The sequence below is a fragment of the Drosophila sechellia genome, chromosome X, assembly GCF_004382195.2.
Source record: "Drosophila sechellia strain sech25 chromosome X, ASM438219v1, whole genome shotgun sequence".
Classification (NCBI taxonomy): domain Eukaryota; kingdom Metazoa; phylum Arthropoda; class Insecta; order Diptera; family Drosophilidae; genus Drosophila; species Drosophila sechellia.
In genome coordinates this window covers 7,676,097-7,702,007 of record NC_045954.1, presented here as the reverse complement: position 1 = coordinate 7,702,007, position 25,911 = coordinate 7,676,097, and the positions used below count along the sequence as shown (strand labels likewise).

The window sequence follows — 25,911 nt, the reverse complement described above, 5'->3', positions numbered from 1 at the left end:
GCTACCATTTTGCCGCGGCCAAGATGCTAACGGTAATGGAGAGACTAACGGTAACGGGGACGACAACAACAGCAAACCAACTTGACGAAGCGACGGAAATGCAACACTTTTCCTTTACTCTTCCGTTTTGCAAATTCCCGTTTGTTTTACTAGCTTTTGTTCCTGTTATTTCTTGGCCACTGTTTGAACAACGACACAAAAAAAAAACACCTAAAAAAAAAAGGGGAAAAACGTAACGCGCACGGGAGTGCTTGAATAAAAAAAAAGAAGAGGGGGAACACAGGGAATTACCAACATCAACACAAACACAAACAAAGCGCCCGCCGGATTTATAATGGCAAAGTAAACAAGCTTACGAGTCGCGCGCGACTTTTGTCCCGTTAGCTTGACTTTTTGTTTTTGCGCGCGCTTTTTTTGGCGCGCTTCTACGCTTTTGCCACGGAAATCGCGCAACGAATTGCAAGAACAAGTAGAGAGCGCGTCCTACGCCAGCCGAACGCAGAATGCAAGCGATAGCACAGACATCAGCGGCTTTTATACGCGGCCCACCGACCCGAGCACTCGTCGTCCTTCGGCCTCGGCTTCGGCTACGACTTCGGCTCCGTGGAGAGGGAAATGGAAGTTAGTGGGTGAGCGATAGAAAGCGCGCGGCGGGGGCTTCGGCTCGTTTAGCATATGTCTGCCGCCATCGACATGGGCATCACTGGCACAAGTGTGTGCGTGTGCACGCACAGCAAAGTTCACAATAACAGTGATATTTGCAAATTTATTCCAGCTGAATCCCTTGCATTTATACACTTTTTAGATTGTTAAAAAAAATTTTAGATATCTGTAAATTTATGTTTTATAGGAACATTTAGCTTATAAAGAAATTTTGAAATTTTTTTTTTTAAATGTATCATCCTTATTTATAAGTCACTACTAGTCGTTCAACGTGCGTTGTGCGCGAGTGTTTGCATATTTACTTTATGAATGTGTTTACCAGCAAACTTTGGCGCCGAAAAGAGACAGCAGGCGGCGAGCGAGCGAGAGGTGCGAGCGAAAGTGCCAACACTCGCATTAATGACGCCAACAACAACAAAAGGCAACAATTTGAATTGTAAGCCAGCGAACAGCCAACAGCTCAATTAAATATCCGTCCGGCGGATGGCAAAGTGCGTCCGCGTTGACTTTCTCATACGCATAATTCCCATTATTTTGGCAATTACAAGGATGTAATGGCACTCGCATATGCTTGATATTATTTAACCCGTAAGTGTGTGTGCCAACGCATTGGGTCGGCCAGGCCAAGGTAAATATGAAAAATGCATTGCAGCGCTGGCATTTTCATTGTACGAATCGCAATTATTAATGCAGCACATGCACAGGTTACATTGGCAGTGAAGAACTTAAGGCATTTAGTTATCTTCAAGAGCCGTTAGGATTTATGTCTTAGATCACATTTTGTTATCCTTAAGTTAATATCCAAAACATATTAATTGAGTATATAGTTCGTGATCCATAAGTCGTACTGTACTTTGTTTTTTTTATACGGCTGTGCATGGCATCTGTTTGTTTGCCAGTTCTTCGTGCAGCAGAAAATGAGCAGCAAGTAATTTACATGTAAACAGGTTAAGGGATAAAGTTCATCACATGTACATAAATGGATATGCCTGATTAATGGCAAATATAAACGACAGACAGGAGCATCGGCAAACGAGTATGGATGTGTTTGCTCCTGTCGCTTTTCGCCAAGCCTTTATTTCATTCGATATTCTGGCATTCCTGTGCCTGCATGACAATCAGCGAGGTATTTACTTATTAACGATTTAATACAATAACTGACTAGATACTTGTTGGCGCTAAGATCTCATTAAGAAGTTCTAGATCCCCTAAAATCATCAGCGAGTCAAAAGTTTTTTCTACCAGATAACATGGTTTTAACTCATACATTATCCTTACACACAGAACTCACTTCACTTATAATTTGCAGTATGTTTTCCCATCTATCTTGTAATTGCTGCAACTTTTAGCGAGAAACTCTGGAACACTAGCAACTCGAATCGAAGTCCCCTTCACGGGCGAACCACTCAAACATGAACTTCCAGACAGGGCTGCACATGCGGGCCAAATTCGATGGCAAGTTCTGGCCAAGTTAGTAGTTTCATAAGCGAGACCTCAAGCCGAACAGCTCAAACTTGAACTGCTTCTTGTCGTTTGGATTGGTGAAATGGTGTGCGTGCAAGGTAATTGAGATGGATCCAGGCTGGTTGGCATCACATCCCGCGGCTTCACGCAACAAACACGCCGCACCTGCCGCACTTTCCCGGATCCGGCTGCATTCCGTCCGGAGAATGTTGTGTCACCTGGCGGGGAAACGGGCAAATTGGGTGAGTGACAGGCCCCGACATTCCTTCGATACCTCAAATTGGGTTCGGTCCATGTGTGTGCACTATGAAATAAATAAATAAATGGATTAACGAAATATCCGAAACAAAATGAACTTATCATGCAAATAGATACTCGTAATAGATACTCGGCTTGTCGTAGAGATTCATTTCGAAGATATTCCGATTTGTTAGTGATTATCCCAAAATCATAAATAATAACGAATATTATCTGACAACAAATAAACATTACATTAACAAATAAAGTCTTTAATAGAAACAGTAAAAAGTTGCATAATTGTGCCAAAACTACACAAAAATCTGTGTTATGTGATGCATAGTTTTTGCGAGTGTGCACAGCTTGTGCAGTTTGCGTATAGTTTGCATGGCTGGGATAACTTTTGGGTTCATTGACAATGGCCACCACCCATCAAAGGCCCCCGCATACCTAGCAGCCTCAAGGATTTTCGGGTAGCATGTCTCGCATTTCACTTTCACAACTTGCCAACTGGCAGAGGAAGCAGATAGAGATGAAGAATTCATGAATACATCCCGAGAAATGCCAGATATATATACATACATGTACATATAACCTGAGACTGGGGAGGACATCGAGGAGTCGGCGAACAATTTGTATTCAAACGATTTGAGAGCACTCCTGAAAGTAACATCATTAAAAAATTCTCCATCGCCTTGAGTAGCTTGACTCGGCTTCAATCTCAAGACCTTTTCTCCGTACCTTCCCCATATTTTTCTTCGTATTTTTGCGGAAACGGGAAAATCGCACCCCAGAGGCCTCAATCATCACCCGTCCCGAATGGCGCCCACTTTCACTCCCATTTCCCGCGAGAGTCATAGTCATGGGAACTTCATTCAAATGCAATATCTCGTAAGCGGCCAAATTGTTGTAGAATATATGGTAGGTGACATTCTAGCGAAGATAAGTACAGCGTTTATGCCTTGCAAGTTTATGATTTCGGTAACATGCAGCAAGTTTATATATATGTAAAGTTTAACTTTGACTTTTTTAAAACATTTCTTAAGCAAAAATCTATTGATAACTTGGCCAAATGTGTAAAAAAAAGTGTAAACACTTTTATTTATTTGAAACTAAGTTAAATCATTTCACTTTAATCACTTTTGGAAGCCACGATCACAATAAAAAATATCGTAGCATACATTTGTGCGCACGCAACATTCGAAAAGTTATAATGTTAAATACGTTTAAGGACAAAGCAAATTTGAAATGCAATAGATATGGGAAATGCAACACGCATAAACTGGCTTTCTGCAGAAAACGAAACAGAAACCAATCCATTCCGACCCCAATCCAATCCAAACCAATCCAATTGAACGCTCGTTACCTTTCCGCTGCCATTCCGATTCTTGCTGCAGGCTGTCAATCGAAGTTTACACGGGATATCGATACCGGCTTCCCGGGAATCAATTGGTAAGTAGTAGTGGTGTGGCACGGGCATGGGCATGGTCCATGGTCCATGGGGCACAGGAACTGGCATCCAGAATCCAATAGAAAGTTTCACCTGCACCGCAGCAGCAGCAACAACAGCAGCAAAAGAGCCGTTGACTGGCAGTTCGGTTAGCTTGGTTCAGGGGTGGGGCTCGGCGTATTCACAGGATTCACGGAATTCACAGGATTCATTGGATTCACTCGAAGGCGAGAGGGTCAGGTTGCCATCGCTGCCAGGCAAATAGCTAAAACATTTTTGCCCAGGTAACTTTTTAATTAAAACTGGCAACGTTCGAAGTGTAGAGATGGAGAGAGTGTAGAGGTTCTTGGGCAACCACCCGCTCCTTTCTCCATTGCCAGGTCCTCATCATCGTCATTATCACCATCGTGGTCGTCATCTCATCGGGCAGCAGTTAACAAACGCTTCCTCGATGGCCACAATAAAATGCTTTTGCAGCTGCAGCAACCACAAACCAGCCCCTCCCCCCCTGCGGTTTTCATCACGATTATTACAGTGAATATTGGTTATGTACACACAAACATACATACATGCATATATATAGCAATCGTATTATCCTTCAATTTCCAGTTCCTGCCTTTAAATGCGATCGCTCATATCAAATATTCTGAAAATAACCAATAATATCATGCGATATCAAGTTAGTTGACACCATTTTATCGCCTTTAGCAAAGTGCACTGTACTCATCCAGATTGCAATTGTTATTGGAATTTTTGCATTTTATTCATAAGCTCAGATTCTGGCCGACCGTGTTGAAACCAATTTCAATTTATACAAATAAAATCAATTTCATTTATCGCTGGTTGCATCTTTCCTTTATTTTTTATGGCTCTGCAGTTGCAGTAAGCATTTTTTAATTGAACGAGAGAACAAAAATAAAAGAATGAAACGCACGACACGTGTGCCAATAAATATTCCCATGATCTCTCTCTCTCACTCACTCTCCCACGCCGCCAACTCCCAATGCGATCTCCCAACTCTCTCGCCATCTCTTTCTGGCCCGTTCTGCCAAAATGCTGAATTATGAGAAGTCACAGGTTAACGTTGTCCTGCTGCCAGGAAAATAATCAAACTGCACAAACAACTCGACCTCATAAATAGTTAAGAGTCAGAGAGTCCGGGAGAATATAAAAATGTTATTCCTAGTCCCACATCCTGAGGCCTGGCGGCGTCTATGTCCAAAGTCCACTGGACTGGATTCCTTCCTCCCTCTCTTTCGCTCCCCTGCACCCGTATGCGTGTGTGGGCGTTGTGCGTTCCCTGTCTGCGGCCCGGATTTGGCTATTTCCCCGCTAAAACTAAAATCCTATACATCATATAGATCATGCAAGGTATACCAATTTAATATATTCTAATGCTAAAATAGTTGTGTCACTATCAGAAATAATTAATCCTTAATTTAAGTTTTTCTTCATTTGTTTGATTTTAGAAAGATATTTCAGTTATGCATTGTGTTGCATCGTACTAAGTCATTTGTTTATATCCTAGATGCAGCTAGTTTCCTGTTGGAAAGCTGGCAGCACTGTTCACTGCTCTGTTCCCTTGGCTTTTGTTGTTGTTGATTTTTTGTTGCTTATTTTGTTGTTTGTGCTGCTTCCATTTTTATTGCCCGGTGGCCACATGCGAGTGGAGCCCAAGCTCCTTGTTTACACAGTCCAAACTAATTGGATTGGCCGTTTGCAACGCAAGAAGGAGCCGGCGATATATTGCAATGCGTTTGCCTTTTCTCATCCTTGCTTTTATATATCGACAACGATAAGCGAAGGGAAATCTGGTCACGCTAAGGAACCTATTCATAGGCCTGGTATCACTTTACCAAAGTATCTTTTCCACGAAAAGTGCTACCAGAAATAGTGGAAAAGATATGGCTTTTTCTAGGTTCCTTTTTATCAAAACTTGACTAAAAGTGGTCGCAATGGCAAAATAACGACTGCTCTGTGCAGAAAATTATCTAAACTAACAATCTCTATCATTTTCCTGCTGATTTCAAGAAATTAAAAATTTTGGAATTTTTCAAATTTTTGTAAGGGGTAACATCATCTATTTTTGCGAAAAATTGACAAAATCGAACATTTTTAACTGTGAATGCCACTTAATTGCAAATTCTACGACGAATCCAAAGAGGTACGACTTGTTTGCATTGATCCATTATTTTTTTAGTTTTGGTCAAAATACAGGTTATTAAAAAATATTGAACAAAAATGTTAGCGTTCTCAGTGGAGCGGTCAGTTACAGTGCTCCACATCATACGGCTAAGTAAAAGATGCATTGTTTTTACCTTTTGTTGCACAAGCTTAATAATAAGAGCTATCAATTTCTGCTATGAACTTAAAGACGTCCAATACCTTAATGTAATAGGCCATCTACTTAATTTGTTGCGCACTGAGAAGTGCTATATTTTTTAATTAAGTGAAAATTGTGTAAAGTTTTTCGGTTAAGGCGCCTCGGACGGCAATTTGGCAAATTAGTCCATCCACATGGCAGGTCCATGGCTCCACCACCATTTGCTTTCCCTGGTTTTTTTTTCCTTATTCCACCTAACGAGCAACGTTTGGCGGGGTCAGGTCGACCATCCACTTGTTGGGCGCAGGACTTCGTCCTGCTTTGGTCTTTTTGTCCTGGCCTGGCCCTGGTCCGCTTTCAGTTGTCCTTACACATTTCGCTAAACAATAAAAATGTTTAAAGCAAATTGAAAACTCCGAGACGGAGCTATGCACTATGGGGCCAAGGAGCACTTATGTTGGCCAAAAAGAATAATTTAAAGTCATCGAGATGAAATGAGATGAGATGTGCTAGAAAAATAATATCAAAATATATGTATATAGAATCGATGGAATATCCTTTTGCTATTAAACGATATATTTGTATCATATGTGTTGTTTTTCAACGAAAAGGCATTTAACTGTGAAAACAATTTTTAAAATGGCCCACGGTGCAATGGAGGCATAAAGTTTGTGGCTTTTCCAAACTGTTTCTTCAACTTCTGCGTGGTAACAAAAAATCTTGGTTTTCTTAAATAAATTATCAAATTATAATTATTATTCATTATATATTTACGTTTAAGATATTTAAGATGTTATAAAAACTAAATGTGAAAATGTTTCTAATCACTTGACTACTTTTAATTGTGCAATATAAATTAATTAAAGTTCTTGCTCTTGAGAACTAAAATTTTCCCACTGTGTAAAAACTGCTGCTGCTACTTTGATGTTGCCAACTTTGTTGCAAAATGTGCAGCAAGTAAGAGGGAGAAAATCCGGCGGCGAAAGTTGCAGCCGGGATTGAGTCCGGGAGGCAGTACGTTTCTCCCCGGAACGTAAAGTCGCGTCCCTTTTGTTGCTTAATTGGCGGCCGGCCGAGCGAAGCGTCTGCACTGCCACAAATTGCCGGCCGAGTTGGTTACGTGCTGCCCCGGATACGGCGGATCCCGATCCCAGCTGGTGGTGGTCCAGATTCTTGGATGATTGCACCAGTCCCGATGACCAGAGTTGCATATACATTTTCGCGCCGTGTTCATCCATCCCACGTCCGTGTGCCATTTGCATTCCGCCATTGTCCTGCGCCAAGTCGTTTGGGCGGGTTGAATTCAGGCGGGTTTGCAGTTGGTGGGTGAATGGGTGGATTGGGTGGATTGGGTGGATGGATGGATTGGGTTGAGGTGCCGTCGTGGGCGTGGAGGGCTGGAGTTTCGCTACGTGTGCGCCATATAACTTGGCCGGCGTCATTGTCATCGTAGTTGTCCATTGTGCACCAAGTGCAGTACGTAATCACAACAGCAGCAGAGAAGCACAGTGGTCTCCAAGCAGCAGTGCTTTCGATCAACAACACATTACTAAGTTAATAAAATATACACACTATATTTCATTTTTAATTAAACGATTTTCGGCTATTGCATCAATTTAAGTTTTTCGTCTCAATTTCCATTGCATTTGCTTGATTTTAAATGAAAAATGCAATTGATATGATTCTTCACATCATTATATACGTTCGATTAATAAATAAACTTAATTATAGTACTTAAGTCAAAGTGCACAATGTGGCAAATGTGCAGGACTGGCTTTTTGTGGCGCTGGTTGCCATGTTGATGATGGTGGTGATGGTGCCACTTTTGCTGGCGTGGCCAGGGGCGCCCACTCCGCTCCATCCCCAAATCTGGGTCTCTGCTAGGATCTGGGTGGGTGTGGGTGCGAGTTCGTGTCCTGGTCCTGCTCCTGCTCCTGGTGTGGCCATTGCAGTTATGTCACATGTCTGACTTAATGCATTCATTTAGGCGACGCTGACAATTGTCGGTGTCGGGTGCGCGCCCTCTGCCATTTCGTTTTTGTCAACGTCGTCGACGCAGTGCACCAAGTGGGTGGAATTCGATGGAGGCGATGGGATATAATGGCTTGGGTACGAAGCCAAAGATAGAGAATACTGGGCACCGGAGCCAGTGGAGAGCCATTATGGCACCGACATTGTCAATGACTGGCGAATTATTGTTGCCTCACGGAGGCAGTTGGACGCCAACGAAGTGAGCGTACCCCCGTCCACCAGCCACGCCCCATTGTTCCTGGGTGCCACTGCCACATGTATGTGGGTGTATGTGTGTATGTAAGTGTGCTCCATCTTGTTATGACAGTTGGCACCAATTTCCGCACACGTTGCAGGTGGCCCGTGGCCCGTGGGCGTTGGAAAATTGCGAGGGGGGCTGGGGGTAACCACCAACCATTTGTCAGCCGGTCAATCAGAAGTTGGCGACCCTTAGACTTATTGCATTACGCGGCGTTATTTCCCTGCTGCTCACTAAATTGATTGCACTTCAATGTTTCGCATACAACATTTTATAGCAAATAATAAATAAAATGCCTTCGGTTCATTTGCATTTTATTTCACGAAAAATATATTGAATTTATGTTCTTCCTTGAATTGCTAACGCTTTTTCAAAATAGCAGTACATTGCAGGGTTGCATTCGACGCCGAGTTGCCAGCTTGCGGAAATGGGGTTGCCAGATGCATGTATTTAAGTTTTAAATTTGAAATGCTGTACAAAAAGAAACCGTGAAAATATGGACACTTTAAAATAATGCAACCCCACGCATAAGCAGCTTTCCCATTAAAAGTAAGAAGATAATTGTATATATGTATATATTTCATATGTATCATACAAAATTTCCATTTTAAGATTTAGCAACTAAATTGGATTGAGTTTTTGTTTCGTTTTGAAGTGCACAAATTAAAAAAAAGTTTACTAATTAATTAATTAAGAAATCGACGCAAATAAATAACAAAAAACTAATTCAATATATGCATATGCTAGATATAGTGGAGTTGATTCCATTGCAAAATCGCCGTACGGAGAGATTTGATGTTTAATTTTTGACTTTGTTTTTATTACAGATTAATTTTTTAAGGATTGCTTAGCGACTAAATTTTGTTTTGCGTATTAAAATTGCTTGCTTGAGTGTGTGTATTTGTGTGTCGTTTTGGGTATGCGTGTCTATGTGGTCGTGTGGAGTCGTGTGTGTGTGTGTGTGTGTGTGTGTTCGTGTATTATCATTCATATCAATATGTATATAAATATATAAATAAATTTATAGGAATATGTGTTGATTTATTTTTATTTTTTTCATATTTTTTTATGCTCTTATTTCCCTTTGCTTTTTTCAGTTTCTTTTCCGTGAAGCTTTACGAATCGAATATGTATTTATTGGTGTATATATAATGCGCTTGTATAACCATTACGTCTTTCTTCTTTTTTGCTGTCCTAGTTGCTGATATATTTGATAAAACGGAAGGACTCGCGACAGAAGTTTTGTTTTGTTGTCTACGCTAAAAGATTTCTTGTTCTTGTTTGTAGATATTCTCATCGTATAAAACGTATAAAAAGCTAAATAGATTGTTTAAAAAAAATCTCTCTCTATGAATACGTAGATCTTTATATATAAATATATAAGTTTGTTTCTTCATTTTTCATTCACTCGTATCTCCTTGGGTCTATCAACGTTTCCTTCCTTTCATTTTCATTTCGTTCATTTTGCAATTGTTTAGGATATATCAAATTCTTGTGCGACTCTTCTCGGCGCTTTAGCTGCGCGGATCGATAATTAGGGAATCTCCGCTTGGTTGGGAAGTATGTGTGTGATTGTGATACTGATGACGCGTGCAGCAACCCATTCGGGATGGTCGTGGTCACGCCCTAGAACTCCCACTGTGTGGCCGAATCGGTGCCATCATCCAGCAGCTTGAACGCCCCGTTCTTCGTAGCGCCCAGGTACTTGCCCTGCTGCGATCTAAAATACAGAGTATCGGCATTAGTAAGCAATCATAATTTACAGCAGGATTTATCCAAATGTGGTCCAACCTTATGCAGATCCTGGTCGGCTCACGAAGCTCGAGGAAGAATCCATCGCTGGGCGCATCGGCGTCCACCGAGATGCTTTCGCCCTCGATGCGCCAGTACTTGCCGCTATGCGCCTTCAGATGCACCAAGCCCTTCTGGGCCCGCTCCACCAGGATCGTCTCGTAGGTGGCCTTATTGCACTCGAGCTTCAGGTTGCCGGGCGTGCGATAGCCCACGAATCCCTGCTCGCACTTCAGTACAAGAATTGGTCTGTTAATTTAAAAAGAACAATACAATTAGAAACGGAAAATACAGAATGGTGTAAGCAATTACCTATTGATCAAGTAGAAATAGAACTTGGCTATCTCCTCGATCGACTCCGAGGTGGCAAACAGATGCCCAGAGCGCTTGGTGGCCAAGAACTTGCCGTTGTTAGCCCGGAACGAGAGCGAGCCATCGCCATGCCAGATCAACTCGAAGAGAGCGTCGGCACAGCGCCGATTGCCGGTGGCCTGGATGCCACCGCCCGCCGACAGACACCAGTAGCGATCCTGGGTGGTGCGGAGGGCCCAACGGTGCGCCGACCAGTCGTACTCCAGCTGGAACGTCTCGTTCTCGCCGACCTCGTCCTGGTTGGCCGTCACATCGACGCCCTGCTTGACGCTCACATATCGCAAATTGAGTCCGGCTATGAAGGAAGCCTGGGGCAGCGAATCCTCCAGCGAGAAGAGCTCATCTCGCGTCACTGAAGACGAGCGGGACTTCAACACCGCCTTGGACCCAATGGGCGACAAGTACTGACCCTGACGATCGCGCAGCGCCAAATGGCCACCATGATATTCGGCGCTGAACAGGCAATCCTCGTTGCACACCACCTGCAATTTTCCATTGGCATTCAGATATCTGCAAAGAGCGGGTTTTTGGAAAAAAGTTAGATGCATTGTAGAGTCAAGGCAATCCAATCACTCACTTGTTGTTGCACGTGTGCAGAGCATAGCGACCGCCCTCCTCGGCACGGAACTCCAGCGTAAAGAGCGTATCCTCGCCCCAAGGAATGTTGGCGTCCACATGGATCTCGTCCTGCGACTCCGACAGATGGGCGAACCGCTTGCGTCCGATGGAGCGCAGATTCACCTGCGGCCGGGCAGCCAAATGGACCGTCCAGAACTCACTGGCGCCGGGCGTCTTGGCCGTGCAGACCAGTTTGTCCGGAGTGCCGCCCAGGAAGTAGCCGCGCGACTCGTTCTTCAGCGCCCAACGTCCGCTGCCGTCCTCACTGATGCTGATCTGGAAGCGGCTGCCCGCGTCCCGCTCCTCGCTCTCGCACAGCACGTTGCCAAACTGATCGACCGAAAGGTACTTGTTCAGATGAGATCGTAAGTAGATAATACCTGAAACAGATATGGCGACGCCATGGATTAGATAGATTGCAAGGAAAGCGTTTTCCGCAGAATTCCTACATTCTTTTTCTCTCAGATGAAAATATGCCCCCCGCCAGCTGGGACAAATTCAAAAATCGATTTGGCTCGCGCTCCTTCGTCGATGGCATTTGGAGCTATCGATACCCCGGCCATTTCGACCATTTGGCTCGCTTTCCAAACATTTTGAATGCTATCATCTATTAAGCCATTTAGCCATTTGCTCAATCCGTATCCACCAGCAGCGGTTATATTCAGTTGGGAGCTGCACTCAACTCCAGGAGCAGCAAGGCCGAGCGAGCTAGCTAGCTGGGCGAAGCAAGAAATTTTCAATTTGGATGAGCTATTTTAATGACCACAACGAATGCCGGCTGACTTATGGCTTTGGTATTACAGAAAATGTTTATTAATTGCCAGTGGCAACGACCAGAGTGGTGTCGGCGACTGTATAAAAACCAGTTGCAGTTGCTAGCCAGCTTTAATTATAATTGCTGGCCACGGACACAACGGACTGCAGTGCCATGCGCAAGACCGACTCCAAAGCCAAAGCCAAAGCCCAAGCCAACTCCAAATCCAATTCCAATTCCAATTGCGATGCAGCCAGCCGCCAGGTTGATAAATGATGCCAAATTCGTGAGGCGCTTTGTTTTCTACTCTCCAGCACGTCAAATTAGTGCAACTGGACTTATCCTCCTCTTCGCCAGAGACCCCAGATGATTTTATGTTGTAAACAATAAAAAAAAAAAAGTAAAAAAGAAGAAAAATAAGACTTCACTAACTGGCCAAGATGATAGTGATTACGGTTGGCAAATGGCTTCGACTGCACCACTTAAGCCCAGGAGTTGGGGTAACTGGTTTCCAAATAATATATGTACCACTCCCCTGCTAAAAAAAAGGAGTAAAAAAACATAAAACAAAAAATCAGTTGCAGTTGTGGGATTTACATGCTTATCAGTGGTATCTGCAGATAACGCGCACATGAATATTGTTTGCCACTCAAATGTTAAATGCCATCGATTGGCCAGAAACCGAATTGGTAATTGTGATTGAGTAAAATAGCATTCGATTCGAAAACTTTTCTTTTTTCCAGTCGAAAGCAAGAAGAGATGATCAATCTTAAACCGAATCAAGCTATATACAGAAGATATCCACAGGAGTATCCTAATTCAATCATAAGTCCATACTAAACGTTCCTTACCATCCCCAAATATCTTAAATCTTTCAAGAACCCAACAAACCAAATGTTTGTCCCATCTGTTTTAGATGGTCTTAAAGAAGAACCTCTACTCACTTTCACCGGTGTTCGAGGGTTCCAGTGTCCACAGCTGCTTCTTCTTCAGACTGGCGCCATTGGCGTTGAGCTTGAAACCAAAGGTCTCCGCGGTCATGTACTTGTGCTGGCCGTTGATCAGGCCGATGGTCCACCATCCCTTCTGTTGGTTCTGTGAGATGATGTCGCCGTTGCTGTGGCCCAGCTCGCAGCCCTGGCCGTTCATGGTGCTGATGGGAGCAATCTTGAGGCTGTCTCCGGAATCCGGCTTCTTTGCGAGAGGAAGATCGAACTTAATGGTGCTGCAATGGAGAATGAGAGGGTGGGGCGATTAGTATCCGGGTAAAGTTTTGGTAGTCAATATAATACAATCCTAACCAAATTCTGATAGAGATTTTAAGAAATTACTGTGAGGTGAGCACTTTGTTAAAGTTATCTTTAGCCTTCCATGCAATGTATTTTATGGCTAACGATTTGGCAATTGGTGCCCCTTTGGCAACGCCCCTGGGTGAAAACAGTGATTATTTGTTTAATTATGTAAAACTATCCGCTTGATTGATGAACACTTTGTCGAGGGACGGGCGGCGAGGGGGTGTGCCGGGTCTGGGCGCAAGATTTATGGGTCGCCGTCGTCTCTTTGCTTCGGCACCACTACCACTGGCTGTCAAACAGGGTCTCCACTGTCTTCACTGTCTGGACTGTCTGCCATGTGTGCCGCATGCATGTTGAATGGCAGTGGGTTCTGCAAGGGGGTTTCTTCTTGGTGGTGGGGGGGGGCATCGCCAGGAGGAAGCCGAGAAGTTCTCCATACTGAGATCTTTGGCTGTGCCATTCATCTCAACAGGAAATGCAGATAACATTTGCATTACATGGCGACACATGTCGCTGATCCACAACTCTGACTTCGACTGCAACTCCAACTCCAACTCCTTTCTTTTCTCCGTATTCAAGTCAGCTCCAATAAATTCAAACGCAACAGGCAGCAGTCAGCCGTCAAAGCATCGATGACACTCGTATCGTATCCTATGGGATCCATCGATAAAACTGCGATTCGTAGCAGGTGTTTGGCTTCGCACTCGATGGAACTGGTATCACACCTACTGGGAATACACACACTGATCCAATTAATTAATCTGGAGCACTGTGTATTTCCAACTTTGTTTGCATAATTGGATTAACTAGCGCCGAGCTTGAGAGCTGCCTGGAACTAATCAAATGCAATCAATTTGCCGGTTGAAATTAATCAACCATTAATAAACAAAACATCTGTTGAAAGATGTGGTTTGTTTTTTCTTTCATTTAGAATTCATTGCAATTGAATTTATACATATTTCTGAATAACCGTTTCTGCAACAGTTATTCACAGATAAAAATGTCGGTGTTTCGAGTACTTAGCAGCTGCAGGCCATTAGCAATTGCTGCAAGAGGAACGCTGTGTGCAAAGATAAGTATATAGTATAGAATCATAATAAACATAAACCGAATCAAGAACAAGAACAACTCATTAGCGTGACGCGTGCCTGCTAATCAGAGCTTATGAATCGCCGGGCCCGGATGAGTCAACACAACTCCGCCAGTCGACCGACAATAAAAGCGTACAGCAAAAAAGAGGCTCACAGTCAGTAACACTAAAAATAAATTAAGAACTTCAAGAAGAAAAAAAAAAAGAAGAAAAAAAAAAGAAAAAAAAAACTATATAAAAAAAAGAGGTAAAATAAATCAAAAAAATACTTAGGGGCACAGGCACTAAATGCGAGGAGAGTAAAACAGTCACGGGGGCACAATAATCATAATAAATAAGCTGGGGAAACACTGAAAACAGAAAAAGTTGATGCCACAAAAGGTGTGTGTGTGTGAGCGGTGGTGTTTGCAACTGGAGGGTTTAATGAGGAGGGGGAGTTGGGTAGGCGGTTGGATTTTGCATTCTAATTTCTCAAAAAGGCAAGCAAACACAAAAGGGGCGATATAGGAGTTGAAGACAAAAGCGTGACAGCGACTCCTACATTTCCCAGTTTTATTTTTTTTTTTTTATTTTTTTTTTTTCTTTTGCACTTTTTTCTTGTATTTCTAGGCGTTGGCTCCTGGACGGCGGAAAAAAAAATATAAAACATAAAATTGGCCGCAGGACGATGGCCTGGGCGTTGGCTTAAAAGCAGATTAACATGAAATGAAAATACACAAAAAACGAGAAATTAGTGCCGAAATTGCACAGGCAAATATATGATCGTCTTAAATGTAATATAAGGTCACGAAAAACTATCATTAAGCAGAAGCACAGGGAATATCTTTAGATCAAGAATACATTTGGCTTGAAAGGCAACTAGCATGGATATTTATAAATGGTTGATATAAACAATATTTTCATAGGTAAATTGTATTTTTTATAATTATTATTCATTGCATTTAATCACGTATCATGGGTTTCTGTATAGGTGGTGTAACCTGTCAGCTTTGGGTTTTCCTTCGTTATTTTCTGGAGTCAACGCTCGCTACTTGGATGCCTCGTCAGCTTAAAAACGTTTTAGCAATACCTCCTCCTCCTCCTCTCACCTTTCCCCGCTTCAGTTTCGACCAACTGCCTCCCTCTTAACGTCTTTCGACATTTGTTTTCAGGCTAAATGCAATTCGATAGGCGAAAATGTCTGTGCAATTTCGCTGGGAAATTAATTATGGCCATTTACAAGACGATTTCCACACTCGTGAGCAGTGCAAATCATAATTAATTATGCAAACGAGTCGTTTTTTGTGTTTTATTTGTCAGTTTGATACAGGGGTCAGACGGCAGATCTCTGGCGAAGATGAAGATGAAAACACGGACACGTCCTCAAGCAATTAGACAAAGCAATGTTGGCCGGGCAAATACAACGGTTAGGCACCGTTGCAGCCGCAGCAACTTGCAGCAGCAGCAGCAGCTGAAGCAACATCATCATCATTGCCATTATCATCATTATCGGGGAGCCTTGGGGCCACAAGCAGCGCCAATTACTGCAAATGGAGTGCCGGGCATCGCCAAGCGGAACAAATGCTGCAGCCGCACCACAGCCACATTATCTAGACGAATATCCACATCCATGTTCGTGTCCATCTCGATGCCAAAAGGCTCACAAGCTGTTGCCAAGTGCATTTGATTCGGGCTTTATCTGCGCTTACTACCCTGCCCCTGAAAAGCGGCGCTTTTGGCTTTTGGGGCAGTTAAAGTATTTCAGTATCAATCAACTATGATCTGTAGATGTTGAGGTGATTAAGTTTCAGTAATATATACATATATATATATTCAGTAAATATATATATATATATATTCCAGGGTATCTCAAATCTCGTTCATTTAGCAGACACATCTTCTTGTCTGCTCATTATTATTCCGCTGTTGCTCCGACTTTTTCTTCTTGCTTCTCTGCTCTGCTGGCAAATCAATTAAATTACACTATCAATATCGCCGATTGAATGTCGCTATAGTATGTTCCCATGTTCCAATCTGTATGTATGTATGTCTGTGTATGACATGCGTGTGTGTGTGTGTGAGAGAGAAAAGAATGATGGTGTATCTGTATCTTTTATCTTTCCCTTGATGTGCTCCTGCGTATCTGTGTGTGTGTGTGTGTGTTTGCGCTTTTCTGTTTGTGGCATTATTAAAACGCAATCTAATTAAATGAAATTGCACACGCACACCACGCCGTGTACTCTCCTATTTCGTGTGTGTGCTGTTTGCTTTTAGCAAATTACTAAAATGTAAAATATGATGGAAGCTTTATCGCATCCAGCGCACCTTTCACCAATTGACGTGCTGCTCTGCCAGACTCTCCACCTCCTCTCTCCACCTCCTCTCTCCACCTCCTCTCTCCACCTCCTCTCTCCACCTCTCCTTTCTCCCCCCCCTCATTTCGAGCGACCAACCTGCTTTTTATTTTGCGTGTGTTTCGCTCTCATGCGTGCTCTGCCTGCGTCGCTGTCGGCGTCGCTGCTTCTGCGTTGGCTGTTGGCTGGTTAATGATAACGGTACAGCTAGCTAGCTCGCTAGTTGGCTAACTGATAAACGCAGTCGCATTCAAACAATGCGAACAACAGATCCGAGATCTAAAATCCGTTGTCAGCTTGGTTTTCCAGTGCAGCTGCCGCTTGCTTGGCCGTTCGTTCGTTCAGCTGTTGCCACTTCATCTTCTTGTTTTCGAGCACAGTGAACACCCGAAATAACGAAAATCAATAAACTATTTAAAAAACTGGGATTAAAATGTTAACGAGCACATGATTGTAATACAATGCAATGTGATATCATTGCATTTAGGGTGTCTATCGTGATTTAATCAATCAATGAGGTAGAGGATATTATATAATTCACATTTACCCATGTCATCGCAAGCTTTTTGTAATAAGATTGTCACACTCCATTGGTCTACTTTTGCGGTATTTATACAACTTGTGACCACCGCAACAAGTGTGTTACATAAATCCAATGGGCCCATTGTACGAATTGCCATTAGCGAGCTTTCACTGTGCCGCCTGGCCAATTTCCATGCATTACTTTTGTACTTTTTCGTCTGAAAGACTAAAGACCTGACATGGTTTTGGCAATTTTTCTCTCATAAGCGCAATAAATCAGCGACAAAAGACGCAGACATCGATTGTGCGATTTTCTTTCATTCTGTTCGCTAACTGCTGGCTGCTCTTGTAAAGCATTTTATAAACAGCCTTAAATGAGGCGGAGAAGGGGGGTGGTGGGGAGAGGTATGTATGCTGCAGCATACGGTATATTTTACTGTAATGCAACAGCAGCAGCAGCAGCAGCAAATGGAGCACCATTGGCGTTCTGAAAACAGGAACACATGCACAGATCATCTACGCCTAGCCTAACAAGCTATTAAACGTGAAGGGGGGGAGGGGGAGGGGGAGGTGGGATTGGTCTTAAAGCCTCAGGTTCTCGGCTTCTCGTCTTCGCGGCCTGTGAAGACTCTCTTCTGGCCAAAGAAATAGAAACATTGAGGAGGCACCACTGACATATAGTATATAAAAAACAGACTGCTACAGTTAACGAGTCTCCCCATAAACTCACTCCGCCACCTGTCTCTGTTGCACTTTCTTCTTGCCATCAAGTGGCACGTAGCGCCCTCTCTCGTTCCCACTTGCGGCTGACGCACGCGCGCACGCGCTCTCAAGCGTTGCAGCATTGCATTGTGATCGTGTTCGTGTTGCGACTTTTATGGCTGTCAAGAATGCGGCGCAACAGACGCAAGGAGCCAGAAAGAAGTGCGAGTGCCGAACACTTGAATACCCTTTCGGTGTACAGGGATGTACACTTTATGTAAATATGTATGTACAAACATCATAGATATAAAAAAAAACATAAAACTGAAACAACTGAGTTGAATTCAAGCTTAAATGATAAGAACGATAATGCAGCGACATTTTTAGGCGAAACTAATGCCTGTAAACCGGCTATTATACAGGGTATTATGCTGTAGTGACCCAAGGTAATGGATGGCAGCGGAGATACTCGAAATGTGAATAGTGAATAGTGAGATGCAAAAGCGTTTACACCGCGCACACACTCTTGAGCTTGATGAGTTGCCTTGGGCCTGTTATTTATAAACCATTTTGCGGTTGTTTATTGTTTTCCCCCATCAACACAGGCGTTGAAAACAAAAGAAAACAACTTTCTTCATGTTTTTTTTTTTTTTTTTTTGGCGAAGAATTAACATACATGATGCTCTTGCAAATGAGATTTCGCCGAAAGACGCAGAGGCCACACGATTATTTGCAGTAATGCATGCAAGACTCCAATCGATATATGTACATATATATATATATATATATATATATATCGATCAGTTACGATAATTGCGGACATGCTGTGATGGCACACATTTGTTTGCCCGCTGCTGATTGCCCGGAGCAAATTGTTACATACCCATAATGAATGAAGCCTTACGATCGACGACCACAATTCAATTAACGACGAATTCAATAGCCGATCTGGTCTATAACCGGCGATCGTTTGTCACGGCAACCACTCAACTGAGATCAACTCAACTCGACCACTCATCAACAGGTCACCTTTCCAATTGTTTTATAATTACCCACCGCAAAGCTTTTCTTTTTTCTTCTTTTTACACTATCTTTTTTTCTATTTTTGCGGCCTTTGCATTTTAGAAAGCGCCAAAACAAGTGCAGCAATCAATAAAAGTAAAAGTCTGCCGAACAAACTACAAAAGATTAACAATTTGTTGTATGTTTTTGGGTTTTCAGTTTTCTGTTTCGGACGATTTGCCAAAAACCGTTAGAACAGCGCTGGCGTTCGCAATCGATGTTGGCTCCAACGCCAGTGTTATGCAAATGTGGAACCCAAATGTAGACGGGGGATGGTCTGCATTTAAGTTGAGGTTTGGTTTATTGAACACATCTGGGCATATGTATGAAAATATCTGTGGCATGGGCATGAGATTCAAATGTATCTGAGGCAAAACAGTTAACGGTCTTTTTCGTTTCGTTTAGTTTCGTTTCGTTTCGATTCGTTCGTTTCTTCGTTGTTGTGGCAACACTGAAATTACCGCTGCGCTCTCGGCGAAGCAGGTAAAATGATTTATGCGTCAATTATATATGAACGCCGACAGCAGAGAGCGCGGGAAAGTCGCTTGGAAAATCTTCGAAGCGTTCGACCCACCGTCTACCACATTTAAAAGACACCATCCCCCATCCCCCATCCCCCCTCCCCGCAACCCCACCATCTCTTTGCCATCTCAACTGGTGCACATTAATAATTTGTTCGCATTTTCAATACATAATAACAATGCGCATAAATATCACGGAGTCGAGCAAATTGCATAGACCAGATGCCTCTGGCGGGCATGAAAAAATGCATTTTATCCCCCGTTCAATAATTTTCCATCTTTCACAAGGAATCAAATCGAATTAAGGGGCTGGCCGTTGGTGGATTGGGGCCATTCAATTCTAATTTATTATTATTATTGCCATGAATTATTTGCAGAGCTTTGAGCTGCATAATTTAGTGAATATTATTCCAGATACAACGAAATCCGGACTTTTATAAAGCATAACATTAAATAAGAAAATTAAATCTGTAAATTTCAAATTAAATATTTAAATTGAGCATTTTGTTAGTTGCATTGGCTAGACAGAGCTCGAAATGAGTTGGACAAACTATCTTTGCTTTTGGTTAACCTCAAACTGAACCTGGAGCTAAAAAGTCTGGGACCGACGCACCGCGGCATTTATGTCTCACTTGACAACCAGCTGGACCAGTTGTAGTGGGATTCGCATTCGGATTCGGAGTTGCTGCAGTGTTGCCGTGGCCTCCAGTCACTGCTGCACTTCACCCAAAAGCATCTTTGGCATCTGGTTGCGGTTTTTTCCATGTTTTTTTTTAGTTTGCAGCGCAACAAGTTTATCAGCGGCGCACAACTGCAACTGCAACTTGCACTTGTGTGGCATGCGCCACTTGCCACGCCCCCTAGTAAGCCAGCCTTCCAGTTTCCGCCCCGCAGCTAAATGCACACAAAAAAAACCAAATAAAATAGATGGTTTGAACGCCATTTACCACCCGTCGCTGACGAAATTAGCATAAGTCTCGCAAAGATGCTAACAAATTTGAACCATTCAAAACATATCCTAAAAAATGAACACAAAACGTTATGATAAGTACCGAATGCCAGCACATAAAGATATCAAATTATTTACAAATATCTTAGCATTTAGTTCAAACGTCACAGGAAACGAGTTGTTTGTTAACCAATCTATGCTTTGACTAATGGAGATAGTTTTCAACTTGAGAGTGAGTAATATTATCGTATATCATTGACACCACATTCATTGTTCCTTTCGATTGTCAATTATCTGGCTAGGACAAGTGCTTGCTGCTCTTTGGCTGATGGAGTTAGTTCTGTTGATAATTCGGATTTATAAATATGCATTTCGCTTTATCGAACGGAAATGCTGATATGTTTGGGCCTGCTGATGCCGCGAGGCCAATGAACCCCACAAAGGGGGGGAATGGGTATGGGAATTGGAATGGGAACTGGAAGTGGGTAGGACCAAGTGCAGCAGCAACGACGACAGGCGGGCGCCTTGGTGGTAGGGCACACCCGCCGCTCCAAGATTTTAAAATACCATGCCCATTTGCATTGATAATGCCCACAAGTCGTGGGGGGGAGGGGTTGTTGGAGTCAACGCGGGCCATTGATATATGGGCCTTAAGTGTGTTTTTTAAGTTGGCAGCAAAGGCAAAACACAAGAGGCAGCCTGAATCACAAGTAGTCGGGGCAGTTGCTGGGGCATTCCGCGGGGGGTGAGTGTGACTCGTTGAAAGCGAAACCAGTCAACAAAGCAGTCAAAAAGGGAAAAACAACAAAAGGCAAGAAACCAAAAAACAAAAAGGAGTAAGGAACAGGAATAACAATGCAAGGGGACACATGAGTCAGCGGGCACAGCAACAGATATACGGGAGTACTCCGCCAACACAGCCGAGAAAAAACTTTGGGGGAGTCGCTCCGTTGCCTAAGAAACTAACAAAGAGCTCCAGTTCGGATACGAAATCGGAATATCACTATCAAACGGAACTGAAACCCTTTTGTGACCCGCAGGGATTACGCATACGATTATTGCCACACAAAGAAGTGCCAAGGGAAAATAAGCGAATGGTGTGCGATAATGAAAAGGGAAATGCACTTGCGGGCGATTTATGTAAATTTAATAATAATTAATAATTAAGTCAATGGAATAGTAAACTAAAGAGCTTCTTCATTTTAATAAAGAAACATACAAATGTGGCGCCACAAAAATCTGCTTTAAATGCAAAATCGAACAAAGAAATGTGTGCTGAATGAAGAAAGAAGTGTGCCTTCGGGAATATTTCTACAGGGAATATACATAAATATATATAGCTTATCCCGTTCAACCCTAGACACACCCATCATTCCACGCCACACCCCAACCCCAGCACCTTCCGTTCCACACACCCCCCCTTCCAGCAACAATGAGTGCGTAAAGTGCGTTCAAGGACGGGCGACAGCTGCAATTGATGACAGATACGTCGGGGGTTGGGGGGGATGGCAAATGGATGCGGGGGTGGTGAGGCGACACAGGACGCGGGGTGTAATGCGAGCATATGTATGCAGCCGAAATCCACAAACAAGTACATAGGCACAACACTACCATAAATAAGCGCATACATACGTACAACAGCGGCCACAAATATAGGCGGTGTTTAAAGAAATCACTTCAAGTGCAAAAGTATTCCATCACACATGCTTAGCTGTGACTAATAATATTATAATAATAGTAATAATATATTACTGTAAAGATACCGTTTTTGGTGCACTTTGATTCATTTATAGATTAATATCTTTTCGGTGGCAATGCTAATGGGATGAGCACAGCTGTATTGTATGTACTTCGTCTTTGGCAGAATGTGGCGACAATGGCTTCTGCGGGCAAAGAACTTCAAGAAACGAAAAAGTGAAGAAGCAGCTCGCCGGGTGGGTAATCCAAAGGGCGGTTGGGTGTGGGGGCACTGACTTGAGCCAAGGTGGTGTGGGTGTGAGTTGGAAGGGGTTGGGTGGGGGTTGTCTTTGTCGGTGTACCTGATTTCCGGCGCGCAGCGGAAGCATTCGATTGCCATTCCACATAAGCAACCGACCATATGCACGTACATAATATATAGTATATACTTATATGTAAATGCATATATGTATGTACGAAATATGGGAGACGCTGCCATTAGCACTGGCAAAATCACACAAACAAAACGTGACTCAGTGAGAGGGGTTTTATGTGCTATAAGTCTACCTTCCTGCCATTTTCAGGGAATTTCGCTCCTGGCATACTAATTGATCCCGAGAACCGAAACGCAAAGCCCGACGGACGGCTAAAATGCAAAATCCTCATTGAAAATTATTGATTTGCCCATTTTACTGGGGTAGGGCAGGATACAAAAAAAGAGGGGAGGAGGGGCAGTAGTGACAGGCTGCCAGGGGGTGATTGTGCAAAATGAGGCAGAAACGCACTGCGAAAACAAAAGAAATATCCATGACGTGTCGTCCGCACATCGCCCACAATTGGTCAAAAAAAAAAAAATGTTTGTCAAAGCCAAATTGTAATTTTCCAATTGAATGCAATTCCTCGAACGGAAATTAATACCCTACCGAATCGCAGTGGTGCCTTAGTTTCGGGATCGATTTCGATTACTTGTAATTCAATTGCAAATATAAGTATGAGCAATTATTATGAGGAACTAAATGGAGGAATTTATGAACAATTTCATGTTTTTAGAAATTGTAAATGAGTAAGCAAGCACGACTAAATTCTTAGAAATTTATTAAGTTATGATAGCGTTAAATTAATAATACCTTTTAAATGGCTTAAAGTGTGCAAATTACCATTTCCATTTTCCAGTGCAGACGGACCGGCAGGACAAACGAAACTTACGGACGGACTGGAGCGGAAGAGCAGACACGGATACATACACACGAATACGAATAGGAATCGGATTGGGATGGATTGGATGCGTTTTTGAGCATGGTAACAAAGGACCGAAGAGGAAAGTCCGTCCGGCCGAAGGAAAGGAGCTGGAGAAAATGTAAACACGGCAAAGCTAAACACGAAGAGGGAGCCATACAAGAGAGCGAGAGAGAGGAATAACGGTTAGAAAGGGGGCGGGGCCACGAAAAGGGGGCGGCGGCACCTTTACTGCGTGTTTATGTCTGTTTATAGTTGAACTTGAATGATTGAAACGAGTCAGAAAAGAGAGGAGTACAAAAAGCCGAAGAGCGGAGAAAGGAGCAGAGCGGGGCGTGAAGGAAAGACGAGGAGAGGAAGAGGAATGCCAATGTCAAGGCAATTAGCCAGCCGAAAGCCGGTTGGAAAAATCAGCGGACGAACTGGAAAACAATGCGCCACAAAGTGAGGTGGAGCAGCCGAAGGAGAGCTCAAAATGAAATGCTAAAGTGAAAAATGCTAAAGCAAAAAAGTGAAGAGACAGAGGAAAAAACAGGCAGCGAAGCGAACTGACAACTGCCATAGATTTTATGACTTGCAAGAGGCCCAGAGTAAAGACCATTGGCATTGGCATTACACCTGGAAATGGAGCAGCAGCAGCCGGCTCTGTCTAATTTGCACAAGACGTCTGGAAGTAGAGATGGTCGCGTGACACGCTTATCTATTTTCCCAATTGAGAACAGTTTATAAGTCGAAGTATGAAACTTATTAGGTGTCCTCTTTGCAACGCAAGCAGTCCTGCACTTTAAATGCCGATTCAATGTTTAAGTGCAAATATATTAGTTTAAAGCTGTATTTCTATTTCGAGGCAACAAGCTACATTAAATGTTGTAATATTTGTTACATTTTGTCGTGGCACAAAATGGAGCACGGGCCTGGGCCATCTCTAGTCTGGATGAGAGAGCTATGGCAAAGGAGAGGAGAGCCATCTTTGGGCAAGGAATTCCACTTACTTTCTTTGCTTTTGCTGCTCCTTCTTTTTGGCTCTGTGCTCTTCGCTGCTTTTGTTGTTGTTGCTGCTGCTGCCGCTGTTTTTGTTGCTGTTGCCGAAGTTGTAACTGTTGTTTTTGTTGTTTCTCGGCGAGATCGAGATGTCACTTAGTTGCTTGTTTTATAGTATTAGTTTGCTGATTATTATCCTGTTTTCGCGTTTTCTATTTAGCACTCGCTCTCTCGTCTCCTTTTCGTCTGCCTTTTAGCCGGTGTTTTTTCAGTGCGTTTTTCGTGTGCGTGCGTGTGTGTGCGTCTGTCGTTACACCCTTCACTTCGCCAATTCGAATTTCGAATATATATATCTCTGGGAATATCTGGAATATTTTTTGGCCAACAAATTTCTCACACTCACACAATGTAAAAAAAAGTGAAGAAAAAAACGTAAACAAATCTCGGTCAGGGCGGCAATTAATTTGTAATTTCCTCTATTTGTTACCCTGCTCAAATTGGCAGAAGGCAATCGAACGCTTTGCTTTGTCCGGCTCTTTTTTTTGGTATGGCAGAAAAGGATTTTCACGATTCGAGATTACTGACTGCAGGTTTTTCTAAGACGAGACGCATGCGCGCACAAAACTTTAAGTTTTACTTCTGCGAGAGAGAGGAGAGAACGACCGCTCACGAACTGCACTCCAGTGGGAATGAAACCCGTTGCGAGCGAAGTTGCGCTATTTGTATCGCCCGCCAGAGATGGCACTGTTGCCATTGCAGCGGTTTCTCACCATAGACGAGCTCTGTTAGCACAGCCGTCTGGCTATCTCTTTAGCTTACCTAGTGAATTGGATGCATGAAAAAGAAGTCGCTATATGTGCGAACCAATATTATATAAGCTGAGCATGTAAGGATCTTATTTCAAGCCTTCACAAAGAAATACTTTCGATTGAAATACAAAATGATACACAAAGAAACATTTAGCGGGAAAAGAGCTAAGATCGCAGTGCATTCGAAACAAGAGGCAGTTGGTTGTTGCTGGCTGTTGGCTAACAGCAACAGAGGCAGCCGTCTGTTAGACAACAGCGCTGTTAGCTTTCGCGCGGCTTTTAAAATACGAAATCGTAACGGTCCCTGGGCAAAGGAAATGTGCATAACTTAAGTGCATTGCATATTTAATTGGAGCTGCAGCCAAAAACTGCATCCGAGACTGCAGCTGGCCACCCGAAAGACGCGTCTCGGCCGTTTTGCTTGGCTGGCAACCGAGACTTCGGTGGAGATGCTTTATGCTCTAATAATCCGCACTGCACTTGCTTTTATTGGATGTTGCACGTTAGTTTCGGACCTCCGCTCCGATTCGGGTCCGGATTTCACCAAAATCCTTTAAATCAACACACATAAATATTTATACTGATTTTAGATTTTACAGTTGTTAATCACTGAATATTACCGGCGGCCGTCTCCGCTCTTCACGGCTCCTTGACTGCCAGCAATCTTAAGCGGAGTTAATTATGCTCGCAAATTAATGTTTGACTGCATGCCAAGACTTTTTCGATTCACCTGCGCTGTTTTCAAATACAATTTAATCTAGCAGCGCGCGCTCTGCTAAGTTTGTCGCCCCCA

General features: G+C 43.1%; 2 protein-coding genes across 3 annotated transcripts in view; both read right to left on the bottom strand.

Moving 5' to 3' along the window:
• The window catches only part of LOC6620197 (tyramine beta-hydroxylase), a 69,903-nt gene extending 69,306 nt beyond the window's left edge, over window positions 1–597 (bottom strand). For both annotated transcript variants that reach the window (XM_032725835.1, XM_032725836.1), the window contains exon 1: window positions 296–597. The gene's annotated coding sequence lies outside the window, so the exon portion shown is untranslated. The remainder of the gene's footprint in view (window positions 1–295) is intronic.
• A 9,205-nt stretch (window positions 598–9,802) lies between these two features.
• Window positions 9,803–24,993, bottom strand: LOC6620267 (protein singed). Its single transcript, XM_032724265.1, has 6 exons — window positions 24,321–24,993; window positions 12,886–13,166; window positions 11,147–11,567; window positions 10,510–11,079; window positions 10,198–10,446; window positions 9,803–10,126 (listed from the first exon to the last, which is right to left on the bottom strand). The coding sequence occupies exons 2-6, from the start codon at window positions 13,088–13,090 to the stop codon at window positions 10,033–10,035; spliced, it is 1,539 nt and encodes a 512-aa protein (XP_032580156.1). The 5' UTR covers window positions 13,091–13,166; window positions 24,321–24,993; the 3' UTR covers window positions 9,803–10,032.
• Window positions 24,994–25,911: the final 918 nt, after the last annotated feature.